Genomic DNA, 17852 nt, shown 5'->3' on the forward strand with positions numbered 1-17852 from the left:
ATGCCTCATGGGACTCCACCCTAAGAATAAAAAAAAAATAAAAAGAAAAGAAAATTAAATTAGAAAACAGAAAAATAGATTTGAAGAACGGCGAGAAACAGTAGAGTGAAAGAAGGGAAAGAAAAAAAGAAAGTAAAGCAGCAGAGATCTTTAATCGAACTCGTGGTGGAGTAAGTGGTATAAAACATGTAGGAGAGTGGACATTTCGTTTCCGCCGTCGTATGTGTCATCGGCAATAAATCAGGAAACAGGACCAAGACGATCCTCATTTATCCGAGAGAAACGGAGTCACGAGTATTCGCGTGGTCTGGCGTGGCCCGTTAACTCCCACCGCGTTCTCTTCAATCCCGAGAATCCACCCCTCGCCGCCGCCGCCGCCGGTCGCCGTCGCCGTCGTCATCCGTCGGTCCGTCGTCACTTGCGCGTAACTTCTCGTGGAGCGCGCAGCGTGAAGTCTACCGCTTTAATCGCGCGTTATATTGTTAGTGGCGGACGGGATCGAGTCGGCTCCTACTCGCTCGTGTCCCTCGAGGCTCGAGACCGTGCGGGAGCGAGCCGCGTCGAGGTGACTCTACATCGCCGCATCCTCGAGGCTTTCTCGCGACGGGACGCTCTCCGCGGCTATGCCCACGCTGATGCAACCGGTAAGTCTCGTCTTACGATAATCTGCGATTATCACGCAGGGATGGAAGGACGCAAGATTGTGGCTAATTAGCTGTGCGAATTAACGACGGTGACTCCAAGGACTCGGCATCGCCCGAGTCTTTCAAAGAGGTTCACGCATTTCCTCGTGATTCTAGTTGGATTTCAGTTAGATCCATTTATATCATGCGTGCATGTATATGAATATTAATATATTATTCAGTTTGTATAATAGATATAAGTATACCAGAAGGTATACTAAGGATGGGAAAGAGGAAGGGGAGATTTGACAAAGTCACGATATTTTTAGGCGTCAGAAACGGAAAAGAAGCTTCCGGATTCTCCGCGCTCGACGATCCTAGTGTCGCTATTTTTTTGAAATTCCTTTTCCCGGCAATCCCGATCGGGCCACCTTGCCGATCCCGGGCTCTTAATAGGCGCGGAATGTTCCGGTTTGTTAACTCGCCGACGTACCGATCGCAAAGGAATGTATGTCCTGCGCCGTGCGAAACGTAAATAAACACGGCCGATATGCCGGATCCGTGGTACATACGTGAGCACGCGAGAATTCCTGAGCGAATGTATTCGTAACACGCCATCTGAGACTCCTCTCCGAGGTAGATTCGCACCCTCGAGGGTGCACGAGGCCGCACGATGAGAATCCGGGTCGGTCGCGGCCGGTCGATTCCCCCCTCCTCCTCCCCCCTCGAGGGGGATGGAGACCCGCAATCGCGAGGCTCTTGATGGTAAACACGTGCTCCGCATTACGATACACCTCGGACGAATTCCGCGAAATTCCGATTGCCTGGGAATGTGACGAATTATCCGAGTTTCGCGTGAATCTCTGGGGCTTGATTCTTGAAAGGTATCTCGTACGAAGAATTACATTCTAAATTTCTTGGAGTGAAATCCCACTCCAAAAAATAAGTAAAAATACTGCCTACTATTGAAAAAGTGTGAAAATATTTGCGCTCTTGAATAGAAGAATGGCAGAATTAATTTCATTCTTTTGAAGTGAAATTTTACTCTTTCGGAGTGAGATTCACTCCAAAGGATAGAAATCCCACTCCAAAAAAAGGAGTGAAAATCTGCTACTCTTATTATATTTATTAACAGTACCAGTACTTTTCACTCTTTTTTTCAATAGTTGCAGTATTTTCACTCTTTTATAGAGTGAGATTTTACTCCAAGAAATTTAGAGAGTAGCGAAATCTATAATATACGTAATGTATATTATGATATTTAGTACTTGGCAGAATTTTATTTATATTTACATATTCTATTAAAATTTATATATTCTATTTTTACATATTCTATAATTTTTTTAATTTGCGAGAATTACTAATACATTTTTTTTACCAATGTAATTCAACTTACTCTTCACCTTTTTTTCTAATTCTTAGAACTAGGAAAAGGTGAAGAGTTAATTAAATCGAGATTAAAATTAAACTATCGTATTGTTTGTAAATTGAACTTGTGGTAGAAATGGGCATTAAGTGAAGTCGAAACTATGGCTGCTTTGCTTTTAGGAGACACAATAGTCGACATACCATAAGTCGACACAAGTGTCGTTCTATCTTTGTCACTCTCTGAATATCAAGAAGGATAGAACAACGTTTGTGTCGATTTGTGTCGATTTGTGTCATCAAATGGAAAGCAGTGTATATCGTCTAATTGTTTGAAAAATTAGTACTGATTTTTCTTGTTTTTAATGCTTGAATAAACTCGTTTCTATTTTATGATCTAATTATTTGCTCGTATTTGATCTTTCTATTACTTTTCATTGCTTTACAATTCCGAGCTAAATTGTGATTCTATATTTATAGAATTCTTTATACCTACTACACTTATAATGATTATAATTTTCTCTCTTTTTCTTTTCTTTAGGGATATATTCATATATTCATATACAGTGCTGAAATGACACGCACTCTATCTCCCCCCTTCCCCTCCCCCTCCCTCCTTTCTCTTTTTCATTTGATTTCTCTTTTGATTATACGTTTCTATCGTCGCAATGATAATTCTTAAATTAAATCATAAGTATGCAGAGTAAAGAATTAGCCGTCTCTCGGACGGGACGAATTTTGTGGATGACGCAATGACGTAGAGATTGATCGAGCTGATGACCCCCACAGTTACCCATTCGACATTCGACGGTTCGGCATTCGAAAGCCGAAATTCCGGGAAAAGCTGCGGAATGTGTTTTCCGGCGGCTCCCTACCTAAAGAATTTTTGTTTTTTTTTTTCGCGAATTCCGTAAACGTGCCGCGCCGCGCCGGCGTCCTTCAGAAAGCGCTCTGTTTTCGATTTCGTTCGCGCCGCGCAGTCTGTTGGCGTCGCTCGCATAGTTCGTGTGTGATAGAGGAAGGTCCGTTAGGTACGTACGTCCGATTTCCGAAATAAAACGTACCGATTTCTCTGTTAATGATTACGAACCTCCCTTACGAAAACAGGCAAGATACGAGTGCGACCGAGAACACCGTAATACTCTGAGTAAGTACCCTATAAGCGCATAATATTATTTAATATTAAATAATATTTTAGGCATTCTCAGAATATTAAATATAACATTTTAATAATATTTTACTAAAATTATATAATATTAAATAATATTCCTGAAATATTAATGGATGGTTATATGTCCACTCCTAATAATATTATATGATTATTAAAAGTAACATTTAAAAAAAATTGAAACGTTTTTTTAGCACAAGATGCAGCATAGACTGATAAGAACTTTTCGTTACTGGATTGTGAATTCAAATTGCACAAAATTAAAAATAATTAATATTTATTAATATTTTAATAATGTTTCAGGAATATTAAAATATAATACCTAGGTTTATTATATAAGTGGACATATAACCACTATAGAATACTCCTGTAATATTAAAAAAATATTTATGATATTTTCGAAATATTATAACATTATTTTAATTTTTTAATAATATTCATGTAACATTCTAGGAACATTTTGCGCTTATAGGGTATTACGCTGTAAGTGTACTCAAGATATACTAGGCTGCGTTCCGTTTCACGCATGATGTGCATAATGCATCATTTATCCTTGTTTAACATTTGATGGGTAACAAAGGATAAATTATGCATCATGCGCATCATGCGTGAAACGGAATGCAGCCCTGGTCGTCTCTTTATAAATTATAAGTAGATCTATATCGTATTGCTTGTAACTGTATGTACGTCAATTGCGTGTAATTTGGGATATCTGCTCACACCTAGTGAAAGCGGGAACCTGCAAGACGCCGAGAGTTGGGAAATCGTATAGTTTTTTGAATTCTCTAAACAATTGAGTCCGGAAAGAACGAGCGAAGGACTTTGAAAAAAGCATGCTTTTATAAGAATTCAGTTTTCAGTGTGTAAAGTGGAATTCCACTGTGGAATTCCGCTTTCGTAAAAGGGAATTTGATATCACGTGCGTCGAACTACGACGAATTACTTTCACAGAGAAATCGGTTTTACGCGTATCCAATTTCCATTCACGTACTCGGCTTACGGCACAGTTGAAAATTTTTACGGCGAAAAATTAAACACTCGTTGCCCAATTTAAGTGGCTCACACGTAATGAAAGCTCACTGAAGATCTTCCATTTTAATAAGTTTTATGTCAAGATTATAAATTTTTGTCCTCCCCTGACTAATGCTTGGTTTATGCTTCGGTCTTAACTCTAAAATCCTAAAATTCAGCCAATAGGACTATCAGTCTTAATTGGTCCTAACTGAAATCTGTAATCCATTGGCTGAATTTTAGGATTTTAGGATTAAGACCGAAGAATAAATCAGACATAAAGTCCTGCGCCCATGAGGACGTTATGACCTTATTTGTCACTTATAAGTAATAAATGAAGCCATGATGATGTCCTGTGGTATCATTATGATTCTGTGTTTTACGTGAGCTGGAATATTCGATAGAATATTAATCGGGACGCGCGGGACAGTAACTGACAAAGTAAACATCGATTTTACAGTCAGACATCACACTGGTGAACGACGAGAGCGACGAAACGGACGTCGGATTCGACCAAGGCACACCGATGCTTCATCAGGATTCACTGCACCATCAGGATGCAACACAAAACCGAGAGCGCAGCAAGCTGCTGCTGCGTAAACTAAGCCAGACCCGCGAGCGAGAGCGAGGCAAGGAACGCGAACAGGAGCGCGAGAGATTGCATCAGTTGCAATCGATCAACAATCTGCTGCTCGATTTGCCAACGCCGCCGTCGCCGTCGCATCTTCCAAATTTTTCGCAGGACGCCTCCCAGTCGGACAAGAACGTCAGCACCGATGGTAAGACGGAGTGCTTTTTGCCCCACTCTCGAAATTTACTTAAATTGGGTCAACTCCAGTTAAAGATTTGTCGATGAATAAAGTAAAATTATCAGGAACTTCGAAGATTCTCTTAGAAACTAGGACTAATATTCATAGTTCGTTCCTATTTAAATACTCTTAAGATATTAAAATGATTCCTTGATTGGTTTATAATATTTTAAGGTCTTGACCTGTAACTGGAACATATTCTGATGACCCTTAAACTTTTCCTAATTTTTAAGTAGTAGATTTAGAATAATTTTATGTTTCACACAATTTTCTTTTTACAGTTTTAAATTTAATTCTTTTAAAAAATAAAGCTAATAAAAAATTTAGTGAATCCTAAGTGTCTATGTTCCTTTAACATAAAAAAATGTATTTCTCTTATGTGTTAAATATATAAGAACCAGTTGTGAATGCCGTTCTAAAAACCATTTTTGAAAAATCTTGATTCTATCTTGACTTTTAAGGAATTTTTTTAACCTTTTGGTTCTTTATCTTTCACATTTTTTTTTCATTTTTTTTTTATATGATTAAAGTGTGGTAAGGACTGTCGCACACACTTTTTGTAACAGTAATCGTAAAACGTATTGTAAGAATTAGCCAATTACAATCAAGTTATAGAGTACCTTTTTATGTTGATTATTAATCTTATTAGACTGATTTTTGAGATTAAATTTGTGCTAAAAATATATATTTGTTTAGGTTAAGTTATGTATTGTTCCATACATAATTTAAGATAAGGGCTGTGTTCCAAAATTGACTGCCAGTACTGAAAATCTACAGTGCACGTAACGTAGACTGTAGCATTTTATGTGCTGGCAATAAATTTGAAACACAGCCAAGTTATGTATGGAACACGAATTTATGTTAATTACTAGTCTTACCAGTTTGATTTCTAATACGAAGTCTACAATAGAAGTCGTAGCGATAATAGTGTCTTAAGTAGAAAATTGACCAACCAGAGTCGATTATACTTCTCATATTCAACCGTGATTGGTCAATTTTCTATGATTTGAGACGATCGCTACGGATTGTAGATCCTGTATTAGACTTATGTTAAAACCGTACGCATTATTTGTTTCTTTAAAACTTATTTCTCTAATGCGTGGTCTACAATGGGCAGTAGCAGTAGTGGATTAAGAAGTAGGCGTAGAAATCGATCAATCATGGTTGATTATTCTCCTCACATTCGATTATGATTGGTTGATTTCTACGCCAACTTCTTAATCCACTACTGCTACTGCCCATTGTAGACCACGCATAATATTGCACAATAAAGGCTACGTTTACGCCGTGCATTTAGGTCATGACCTATACAATAGATGTGTTTATCCTGTAGATTAAACAAAGACACCTATCGTATAGGTCGCGGACTAAGCGCACGGTGTAAACGTAGCCAAAAATATATTATTCATTAATTTATAGTACTTATTATTATATATTTTCCTTTATATGTGTGTTCTGTTTCATATTTATTATAATTCCAAATTGTGATACATTAATAACAAATAATTTATGATTTTATTTTAATAAAATTTGTAAAAAACAGAAATTTTGTGAATTTAAGAGAAATAGGTGAAATTAGCGGAAAATTTGGAAAAACGGGAATTTTAGAAAAAACGGAAATAGGAAAAACTAGGGAAATTTTCATATGCCAACAGGGAAATTGCTTCGCCGGTATCTGGCAACATCACAGTCAAGAATTATAAAAAATTTTTAGCTCTGATTGACTAATTTTTACAGTATGTTTTACGATTACGGTACGTTTTATGGTTACGAAAAGTGTGTGCGGTGATCCTAATGATTTTTTTTCTGCAGGCGACAGCGCAATCTCTGATATGTTTGGACTGGGCTTGCCTCGAGGATCTCTGCTGGGAAATCAATCGACGATCGGTTCCTCAAGCTATCGTAATTATCAGTACAGCAATTATGACCAAACGCAAGGATCTTTACAACACGAGGTAAATTATACACGTGGATTTATGAGATTTTTGTTTCAATGTAAGAACTTCGGATTCTTAATGAAATCATTAAAAATAACGAAGAATTTGTTTTTATTACGACACGTACGTCAACGTACGTTTGAGTGATACTTTAATTGAGAACATAGCAAGCTGTACACGATCAAGATATTTAATGCGGTTTTTATTACAACTTGATAATAGTAATAGAGTAGGTGGATCAGTAGGAGTCAATACGACTGTCACTTCGTGATAAGGCTCATTGAAATATAAAATAACGTAGTATAAAAACCTCGCGAGGTGATCCTAAGCTGAGATGATGCAATTTAATTGTATCGGGAAAAATAAATTATTTATAAATTAATAAAATAAACATTTTTTGCGTATTTTCCAAATAAAGTTTTACTCATTGCAAGCAGAAAGTTTGTCGTATGAGAAAGATATGTATATGTTTGCTTAATTTTATATTTTATTTCGCATTGGTAATATCTCACGGAAAATTATACTACTACTCTGACGCTACTATCCGAAATTGCTTCCTACTGTGAAATAAGAATACGTCCGATTCTACAACGGTTTGATAAAAAAATGCGATAACTTTGGTAAATTGTAAATTTTACGTGGAGAATGACAATAAAGATGATAAACGCAACATAAAGCATACTGCTAGAAGCATTTACTCGGCGGTGCAATAACCCGAACAATGAACATTCCTATTGGAATAATTCCAACTACCTTATTGGCTTATTCCATCCCTTTTTCTGATTCCAGCATTTAATAGTCAATGTTTGTATTATACCGTATTATGTATTACATGGATATCACAAAACTACTATGTTTCCTCTCAACGATTTATTTCGTGGCAAATCCGTAACTGATTTTTTTTTTATAGGAATTTTATTTATCATTCATTACTTTTCAGGTTATGACGTATTGCATCACACACAAATATATTAATACTTCATATATCAAAGAACAAAATTAGATTTTTATTTATAACAGATCTTTAATAAAGAATTTGAGTTAAGTGTAATGACCTAAATAAAATGTATGGCGCGCTAAGTAATCTCGATGGTCGGTCGAGAATTCATTGCTCCGAGCCAAACGGCTCTATTAGAATGCATGTCGTCTCGCCTTCCTTTAATCCGGGCCGACGCAAAGTTGTTACCATTTCAAAAGATCGCACTCTCTTCGCACTCTCGTACTGTCGCGGAATATTGCGTTTCAATTTGGATGTGTTCCAAGTACTCCGAAACACATGTGCGCGGAGAATATTCCTCGTCTCTTCCTATTATCTCTTCGAAATGCAAATTTCGGCATGCTGCTTAACCAGATATGAAATTCTAAACTTGAAGAATTAATTTCTCTACAAGATTAATGTGTTAACGTAGCATTTTAATTTTTGTATTCTCACGGCGTTGAAATCCTTGAATACATCGAGACAAAGTCGATTTTTCATCTTACAATGGTCACGAGAAAAGTACGATTTGTTTACGACAAAATACAAGAGTCAAAAGTTACTTTCGATCCTGTCGATATCGCGACTTGACCTCGATGTATAATACGTATTATTTGTGTATACAGTGTCTTCGGAATCACGGTTTCTGCTCGAATACCTCAGGCCTGGATATTCCGAGCTCACCGAATTCGATGACCACTCCCGGCAGCCCGAGCACACCTGGCAGTTTCACTTCAGATCCTTACAGCTACTCGTCTACTGCCAGTATCAGCACAAACACGCCGTCTTCACCAACCAGCCGACCGTCATTTCAATATCCGGGCTCTTCATCATCACCTACCGATTCGTCATATTTCGGCCGTCCTATACGAGGCTGCTCTACACCATACAGGTAATTAGAGAATCAGTGAACTGAGGACAAAGAATCTCAAAAGCATCGAGTCTAATAACACAGTTCAACACTTTTTTGGGTTCTGAATAAACAAAATGTTTTCTGATGGATTTTTGTTCGCTGAAAACGAATCCGATCATGGAATTTACCGAACACGTCAGGTTTCCAAGAAAATTGAGATTAAATGTGCCAAAATTGGCCATACTTACTACTTTTTTGCGGCTAAAGTAAATTTTTTTTTCAATTTCGTTTATGTCACTTTAAAGTAATATCTTTTATCTATCGTAAAAAAATGGTAAATATGACCAAAATGCCAATTTTGGCACATTTAATCTTAATTTTTTCGGAAACCTGACATGTTAGGCCAATTCCGCGGCCGGATTCGCTTTCAACGAACAAAATCCATCGGAAAACACTTTGTTTATTTAGTTCCCCCAAAAAGATACATTTTTGTATAATTGTGTAATATTAAAATAAAATTTTTCTAAATATTTAAGTTGATATTATGAATTTGTTGATAAGAATTTTAATTTGCAATAATGAACTTAAGAAAAGGGATTTTAACATTTGCTAGTTCTACACAAATTGACACATGTGTATTAATTCTATTCTATTAGTTATATTAAATTAATATGTATAATTGAATTAATTACACTGTGAAATATTGTCAAATTTTGATGGACAATTATCGAATTCCAATACACTTCATATATCCCACAAATGGTAATTTATTGGTACTAGTGATTGTGGTAGCCCAACATTGGAATTCTCTCATCTTCTGGGATGTAACGGCTCGCGTTCCAATTCACCGGCGGACTCTGAGACAAGTGGTATTAGTAGCACGGATGGCTCCTTATCTGACATAATATTGGTAAGAGGTTTCTCATACAAAAATATTTCATCACATGAATAATATTGTATATCGTTCCCTAAGCATTACTGTCAAAAACGCTCATTTGTAGAATTGTTTATCGTTGAATTCTTCATCGAATTCTTGCTTCCCGTCGTCTCTGGATTCCATAATATCAAAGACAAACACGTGCCCGAACAACAGAACGGCTTTTGAGCGTATGGCTGCAAAAAAATATTTGTCATCGTTACAACAAAATTCAACGAGCTCACATTGTTACCAGCATCATCACGGACTCGGGCAAAATCGCAGTAATTTTCTCAATTCTCTTTTGAGTCATGAGAAAAATTGCTGTACCGGACTTGGAAACGCTGCGCGCAGATTGGCTCAACCAGTGTCGCTTGATCGTGTAGCGAGGTCCCACCGAAATGCTGCTGGTGCGTATCACATATCTATATATATATACACCATATATCTGTGTATAAAAGACTTTTGCAATTATCTCATTACTGTAATTATTTATTAACTATACAATACAATAAATTATCCAAATAATACAAGATTGCTGCAAATTTGCATCCATGTTATATATATCTATTAATGAGACATTTTTTTAACGAATTTATAAACTTCTTTGATAAAAACATCGCAATATTGAGCTTTGAGTTTTAAACTGAAAATGATAATCTTTTTATGAATAAAGCTTTTTGTTTTTAGCTTTTGTTTAAATCTTTAAGAATTTTATTTTGTACAAAATTTCAGATTCTTAATTATTTTCGGATATATTGATTAAATGATAGATATCGAAACAAATTGATCTATTTATTTTAGCACATTGTTATCCAACATGTACATGGAGTGGTTTTCTGCCTCAAAGCACTGAAGAGCCAATCGCTTATTCTCCCAAAGTTTTTCTGGGAGGTGTACCATGGGATGTTACAGAAGCTATCTTAATTTCAACATTTAAACAATTTGGGCCGGTTCGTGTAGAATGGCCCGCAAAAGCACCGTCCGCTCAGCCAAAAGGATACGCTTATATTATATTCGAATCAGAGAAACAGGTGTGTATTAATTATATTTTTATTAAATATTGATGTGATAATGAATATTTGTTATAGAAGATGGATTATTGTCGGATAAATATGATTATATATAAACTACTTTCAGGTCAGGGCAATGTTGTCCTGTTGCACCCACGACATTACCAATGGAAAAAGATGGTATTACAAAATTATATCCAAGCGTTCAAAGCCGAAAGATGTACGTAAATAACGTCATGCATATATCCGGAATTGTATCATTAAAATTGAATCTTGTATACTTTATTATTTTAGGTACAAGTGATTCCATGGATTCTCGAAAATAGCAACTACATCAAATCATCATCACAGAGACTCGATGCACACAAAACGGTATTTGTTGGCGCACTACATGGAATGCTAACGGCCGCAGGACTAGCAAAAGTCATGGACGATCTTTTCCATGGAGTTATTTACGCAGGTAATTATCATTATTCATTTCATGATTATTAAATATTTTACTTTTAATCTTATATTTTATTTTATATTATATAAATAATTTTTGCACATGCATATATTTAAAAATCTAATAAAAATAAATATTATCTTAGGTATAGACACGGATAAGTATAAATATCCAATAGGGTCCGGCCGTGTTACATTCAGTACGAAACAATCGTATTTTAAAGCAATTACGGCTTCCTTCATAGAAATTAAAACTGACAAATTTACAAAAAAGGTACGCTCGATAAAATTATGTATAATTAAAACTACTACTTTAACAATAAAACTGTTATATTATATCATTTATTTAGTTTATATTTATCATTTCTGAAATTAATTCATTTAAATGAATTTACAATAGTTCAACATCTTAACGTTCTGACCGTTATGGCGCTTCTTAATTTAATATTATTATGTTTAACATTAGCGGTCTTTCAATCTTATTATTGTTATATTATATTTTTCTGTTGCAGGTACAAGTGGACCCGTACATCGAAGAATCGATATGCTCCGTATGCGTTGTGCAACAAGGACATTACTTTTGCCGTGATGTGGTATGAAAACGACTTAATTTTTATTTAGTTATATTTCATACAGAATTCTAATTTCTATCTTTCATAAGTACTTCTTTTGCTTTCAACATAATGTTATTTATATATATGTTCACGATATACATCTACAATTTTTTTTCTACAACTCGCGTACTACTTTATACGTATATTAAATTCTGTACGCGTTTGTTTTCAGGCCTGCTTTCGATACTTTTGCCGCAGCTGTTGGCAATGGCAACACGCCGTGGACTCGATGTCACATCACACACCTCTGACACGGAACTCAAAGACGAATCAAGTAATAGGATTGAATCCGAATTTCGGAATAAACAACTGTCCCCGTATGTCAAATACGACCATGATTTAAAGGAGGCGACGTGTGAAAAACATCTTATACATGTGCGGCCAGTAAAATTGCTTTTTGTTCGCGCGCCCGTCGTCTCCCTCTTTTTTGTTCCTTTTTGACTCTACCGGTTAAACCGACGTTGCGCCGCCTGACCTAGAACATCGGGTAACAGGGTGCAGACTTAGTTTTTATCGCGTAGCCACGGACAGCTTAGAATTAGTCCGACAATACGGGGACACGCCGATTCACACCGCCGATTAAGCTTGCGAACGCGCAACGATTGGTTCATTATCGTTACCGTGCGTGCGAAAGGACAAGATGAATATTGAAAATCATGTTCGTTCCAAAAAAAAGTTCCTATTGCGAACGCAGTTTTTACTACGTTCGAGAAAAACGATATATTTTTATTTAGTATGTTCACTTAGAGAGACAGGTTCTCTTATCGATTTTTTTTTACCGCTAAATATCGCCAAAACAGTAGATGCTAAGATTATGGCCGTGATCGTGCATTAGGAATACGCACATGTACACATACGTGTATACATAGTTTTTTTCGTTAGAGTCGTGAGAGTTGTATTGTGGCTTTCACAGTGACAATAATTTTTTACGCGAGACACGATAGGGCTCCGTTATAGCAATTTTGAGCTGGGCTCAATGAAACACGTAGAATTCTCAGGAAATCTAATAGCATCGTTATCATCATGCGTTTATTGTGTTGAAGTATTACGCTTAATTATATATTGTTACGATAATGCTAGAAAAGGTTATTCTGAAATGGCGAGATAATAATTATGCTGTAATTATTTGTCATTGCTACATTGCGCGCGTAATCTGATAGTAATGTGATATAACGAGAGACTTACCGAATGTACTATACAACTCACTAATCGTTCTCCCATTACGATACTTGTCAATGACGTTAAACATTGTTAATTTTACGTTAGATTACAATGTATTTCTACATTCGATTAGCGGTGTAACGTAAATATGTTGCGTTATTGACCGCAATCGACTGGATTTTTGTACTATTAGCCGAAGCGAGCGGCTGCCACAGATATTTCGCTCACATGGATTGTTTAACGGTTGACGAAATGGAGAAGTACATGGTCTACGATTCTGGCGCGGATTGTAGGAGAATTGAGTCGTTTTTATTTTTTTCTTTTTTTTCTTACTATGTACAATTGTGTTTCACCTCTTCTTTAAATAAGGTTCATCCTTCACTCGCGTTTCTATCGTTTTGATACAATTTTGTTGAATTAAAAGCCAGATTTTTGCAGATACTCAATGTCTGTTTTTATTTTTTAATTGCCATTCCATTTTCGTATTTATCAATAACTCAGTCTTGCCAATGGTAAATGTTACTGAGACAGCTAGTGTTAAATATGCATTCTTAAAATTAACATTTTATTTCCTTATCCATATTATCTTTTACAAATTATAATTTTAACTGATTAATAAAAATCAATTTGATCATAAGTGATTTAAAATGTAATCAATCTAATATGTTGTTTTTATTTTAATCTTTTTATGTTAATATCAAACCGAAAATATTTATTACAAAGTTTAAACAATCTTATAGCAATCCTCTTTTTTTTACACACATTTCACATAATTAACTTGTTTATTTTTACGTTAAAGCAATGTTTAGAGTTTTATTGTTATGTATGCACACGCACATTCATTTTAGGGGGAATGTCGATGGTACTAAAACTAAGATGTTAAGAAAAAGTAATGCTGATAAAAAAAAATGAGGGCGTTATATTTAGCCTGCAATAAAAGTGCATAATATATTACAATACAAAACTTGCAAAAGAAATCTAAAACTGTCTACTCGAGTGATAATAATGAATTTACATGAGATAGTTAAATATGAAACTAATATTCTCTGAGAAAAATATATGTGAATTCATTATATGTCTGATTAAATACATATATATCACTGTATATGATTTACAAATGATAACGTTGCTACATATATAAGCAATTTTTGAAGAAAAGTGCTTTAAAAATTACAAAATACAAATATACTTTATATCGATTCAAATATATATACGTATATTCAAGGCGCTTCTCGGATATATTTCAAAGACATTTAATCTGTAAATTATTCTATACAACAATATTATCGAATCCAATTTCGATAAAGACTTTTATAGGAGAGAAATTTTAATTATCTATAGCATGCTGTTTGAAAAAGTTTCAATAAGTCGTGCCTTTTAATATAATCTTTATAGATTTGTTTATATGGCAAAATAAATTATTTTTTAAGCTATAACTTACAGTATGCGTGCATAATGTTGAACTTTTAACGGAATTAGACCAAGAGATCTACGCTCCATTGATTGGATTGGAATATATATAGTTTATTTAATTAAATATTTAGTAAAGAGAAATATTCTTTTTGAATAAATTAAGTAAGATCGAGATAAAGAGAAAATCTGATATAATATTGGTGTAATCGAGCTCCGATTAGTTGTAAGCCATGATGTAATGATCGCATCATGGATGAGAGTCCAAAGTTTAACTTCAATTTAAGTTCAGATGAAAAGTGCCTCTCCTATCTTTTAGCTTTTATTAATAATGTTCAGGAGTTAACAATACAATTGTGTACATAATTAAACAAATTTTATGACACTATTATGCATAAACCAGAGAACTAATAATTCGAAAACAAAGCTTCATCTGAATATACAAGATACTTATATATCCGATTTAAGCCTCATTCATAGTTCACATTTAATCCTAAATGTTTCGGTCGTGATGTTATCGTATATACGATATATTTACGGAAAAGTTAAATTTAAATAAATTTAAAACTAACTAATCATTATTTTAAGTGTTAATTACAAAGTTTAGACTTAACTTTTTCGTATAATATGATTTGTCATTGTCACTAGGAGTTGTGCACACTTAGTGCTATTTAATAAAAGTCTTAAAAATGACAAGGCTTATAAAAAAGTTTAAAAGTGGCCTTTATTTATACAGTTTTTAACAAAAATAGAATAATGTATTATTAGATAAGTACAATGATGAAATCTTTTTCTTGTCCTACTGAATTCCTATTATGTATACGTTACTGGAACTAATAAAACATTTTTTTACAGACATGCATATGTATGTAATATTTAATAAAATCGCGAACAAAGATTGAAATATTTTTTTTATTTCGGAATGTAATCTATATTGTATATAAAAATACAAAGTACTTTCCAACTTGAACAGTGAACACCATTATTCTTTTAACACTAGAAGAACCGGATTTGACGATCCCCTTAGAAGACCCGTAAGAGCCAATTTGGCTCTAAGCACATTTTCTTCGTAAACAACAAATGGAAAGAAGTGAAACGTACAAATAAATCATTATAATAAACGTTTTAACAATAGTATCACTAATTTTATTAATTTATTTTATTACAAAAAGCAGTTATCATACTATAAAAAAGTCATATTAGTTTGAGAAGTATTAGTTCGCGAGGAATCAAATTGGCTACCTCGGTCCTTCTAGTGTTAAAAAATCATCAAAGCTACAACAAAAATATATTCTAATATATTTTTAACCCGTATTAATTTTTTATTTGATATTAATATATGTACAATACAACCACTTATAGTATATACAACACATTCACCCACACTTTTCGAGTTTTCGCAATCGATAAAACCTTTCCCAAACGATAATTAAAAACATTTTCAACTTTTCATTTGGCGGCTGAGAGCTTGATAAAGTCCGATCAATGACGATATTGTACCAAGTGCACCAACATGCCATGTTTTTAAACGGCCTCCCCAAAGTACTCCTGGTGGTAAATAGCTAATTGCATAAGAAATATCTAGCATTATACGTGTGCATGTCAATAGTGCACTTCGTCGTTGCTCGTTGAGGTCTTTCAATGTGATACTACATTAAAAAGAAACAAATACACGATTCATTTTCACATTTTTTACAGAATAATAATACTGAGATGAAATCATATTTAAAACTTGATATTGTCACAAATATGATAAGATACTCACTGTGTACTAGCATTACTTTTCTTCAATCCTATTTTATATCTTTGAAGCTTTTGTAATAATCTCAACAATCTGAAATAATAATGAAATATTTTACGTTTTATTTTTTAAATGTGTTTCTAAGAGAATAATAATTATTATAGGATTGTTCTGATATAAAATAGTGTGCATTCAACAATTATGAAAATATTTAAATTATAAAACATATTTTTGCTTACTTCAATAACGACAGGTGTAAAGAAACTATCCAAAACCAAGTTGTAGCAAGATCCCATTTATCATTATTAATTGATACAATATTACGCTGGCCAGCCCAAGCAATATGCTCTATAGGAGAATAAATAACGTCTACTACATTTTGTATCACTTGGCTCCATCTAATCAACCAGTCAGGTTCCTATTATTAGATTACATATGAAATTTAAATGGCTTATTTCCATATAGTATTTTTGAGGTAGCTAATTAAAAGTTTTCAGCTGTGTAGTCATGTTCTTAATTTTTAACTGTGCACAATTAATTCATGTTAAATTAATAAAGATACCTGCTTTCCCCATCCATATGTCATCACGCAGTGAAGTGCTGGAAGATCATCTAGCAAGCGTAACATCACCCTGCATTCGCTCATCTGACTTCCAAAGGTTTTGAGTTTCTTTTCGGTATTTTTAGATGAAGTACATACAGTAAGTAACTTTGCCGCATAAGACAAAGTTCTTAACATCTTATCTCTGCCGGAATATGTTTCCAAATAATTGCTCATAAATGGAAGATCCATTTTGTCCCTTATTTATTTACAAAGAGAAAGAATTTCAAAGTACTTAATAATTTGGCTGTCAGTTTACTGCAACAAAAATTGTAAAATGTATGCTATAATTAATTTGTTACAAAACAAAAACTTGATACGAATAAAATACATTAAATCCTACTTTATCTATTTAAGAAAATATATAAAAAAAGAAATAAGAATATTGAAGTCTTTGCTTTTGTAAAAATTATAAAATAAATAGAATTATAAATAATTCTTAAAAAAAACCATTTTAGACAAAAACAAAATCAATTAAGATGGTATAACTGTTCCAAGATAAATAACTTTGTAACAGGTATCGCAGAATTACGCAGGTATATTTTAATAAAAAGAATTACTTTTATTCTTGTATTTTTCTTTACATTCATACAAATCACATGCACATTTCCTTGCATTTTATTTATTTATAAACAAACAATTCTACGTACCTAGGAAAGAGTTTCTATGATCTGTACTGACGAGTCTTCTCTAATCTTGATGAAATATGCGTAGTCACGCTTAGGCGTATTCTGTTAACATAACAATTGTTTTTATTACGGCATATGTTACAAAGCACGTTCGTTTGTCTTTCTCGGTCTGTCAGACGAGAGAAAGTCTCAGTGATTTGCATAGAACCAACATCGTCATCGTTCAATCTGCATTTGAGTTCGTCGTGAACCGGTTATGCCGCACACAAACGCATTGGTTAATACCGAACTGAAGATAATTTTCATATATCTATTCATCTAAAACGATTCTAATTGACGTACCCCACTTGGAAGAATAGTCAGCTGATTCACCTATCTAGTACGCCATCTGGCGTTCATATGCATCGTATTGTTAGCTTTTTGAATCTTATCACAGAATCTGCAATTATTATCGATGTGCTGTTGTTGCATAATAAAAATATTAAAAATCTATTGTTGAATATACAGTGCAAGATCATTGTTAATTAAAGATTTATAAAACAGAATAATGTTCTCAGAAAACATTTTTATTTTTATTTTAT

General features: G+C 34.1%; 2 protein-coding genes across 4 annotated transcripts; one reads left to right on the forward strand and one right to left on the reverse strand.

Moving 5' to 3' along the window:
• Positions 1 to 360: 360 nt before the first annotated feature.
• orb (polyadenylation element binding protein orb) lies at positions 361 to 13364 on the forward strand. 3 transcript variants are annotated; one of them, XM_018453658.1, is made up of 12 exons: positions 361 to 644; positions 4628 to 4946; positions 6789 to 6931; positions 8516 to 8781; positions 9523 to 9652; positions 9744 to 10068; positions 10463 to 10692; positions 10799 to 10891; positions 10966 to 11131; positions 11262 to 11389; positions 11628 to 11708; positions 11902 to 13364. In XM_018453658.1, exons 1-12 carry the CDS (start codon positions 624 to 626, stop codon positions 12070 to 12072), a joined length of 2073 nt encoding a protein of 690 aa, XP_018309160.1. In that variant the 5' UTR covers positions 361 to 623; the 3' UTR covers positions 12073 to 13364. The 3 variants fall into 3 exon arrangements, with proteins under 3 accessions (XP_018309160.1, XP_018309161.1, XP_018309162.1); XM_018453659.1 differs by lacking the exon at positions 361 to 644 and adding an exon at positions 2976 to 3019; XM_018453660.1 differs by lacking the exon at positions 361 to 644 and adding an exon at positions 3080 to 3135.
• A 2250-nt stretch (positions 13365 to 15614) lies between these two features.
• Pex11c (peroxisomal biogenesis factor 11c) lies at positions 15615 to 17615 on the reverse strand. Its single transcript, XM_018453661.1, has 5 exons — positions 17293 to 17615; positions 16604 to 16900; positions 16281 to 16459; positions 16066 to 16134; positions 15615 to 15949 (listed from the first exon to the last, which is right to left on the reverse strand). The coding sequence occupies exons 2-5, from the start codon at positions 16832 to 16834 to the stop codon at positions 15742 to 15744; spliced, it is 687 nt and encodes a 228-aa protein (XP_018309163.1). The 5' UTR covers positions 16835 to 16900; positions 17293 to 17615; the 3' UTR covers positions 15615 to 15741.
• Positions 17616 to 17852: the final 237 nt, after the last annotated feature.

Source organism: Mycetomoellerius zeteki, unplaced genomic scaffold, assembly GCF_001594055.1.
Source record: "Mycetomoellerius zeteki isolate Tzet28-1 unplaced genomic scaffold, Tzet1.0 scaffold4, whole genome shotgun sequence".
Taxonomy (NCBI): domain Eukaryota; kingdom Metazoa; phylum Arthropoda; class Insecta; order Hymenoptera; family Formicidae; genus Mycetomoellerius; species Mycetomoellerius zeteki.

What these genes read in the sequence shown, in the direction of transcription:
- orb (XM_018453658.1), top strand. Translation starts at nt 624, where the DNA reads ATGCCCACGCTGATGCAACCG. An exon ending in TGCCCACGCTGATGCAACCG is followed by an intron (nt 645 to 4,627) that starts GTAAGTCTCGTC and finishes TCGATTTTACAG; the next exon opens with TCAGACATCACACTGGTGAA. An exon ending in AGCGTTCAAAGCCGAAAGAT is followed by an intron (nt 10,892 to 10,965) that starts GTACGTAAATAA and finishes TTATTATTTTAG; the next exon opens with GTACAAGTGATTCCATGGAT.
- Pex11c (XM_018453661.1), bottom strand. Translation starts at nt 16,834, where the DNA reads ATGGATCTTCCATTTATGAGCAATTATTTGGAAACATATTCCGGCAGA. An exon ending in CATATGGATGGGGAAAGCAG is followed by an intron (nt 16,460 to 16,603) that starts GTATCTTTATTA and finishes ATCTAATAATAG; the next exon opens with GAACCTGACTGGTTGATTAG. An exon ending in TTACACCTGTCGTTATTGAA is followed by an intron (nt 16,135 to 16,280) that starts GTAAGCAAAAAT and finishes TTATTATTTCAG; the next exon opens with ATTGTTGAGATTATTACAAA.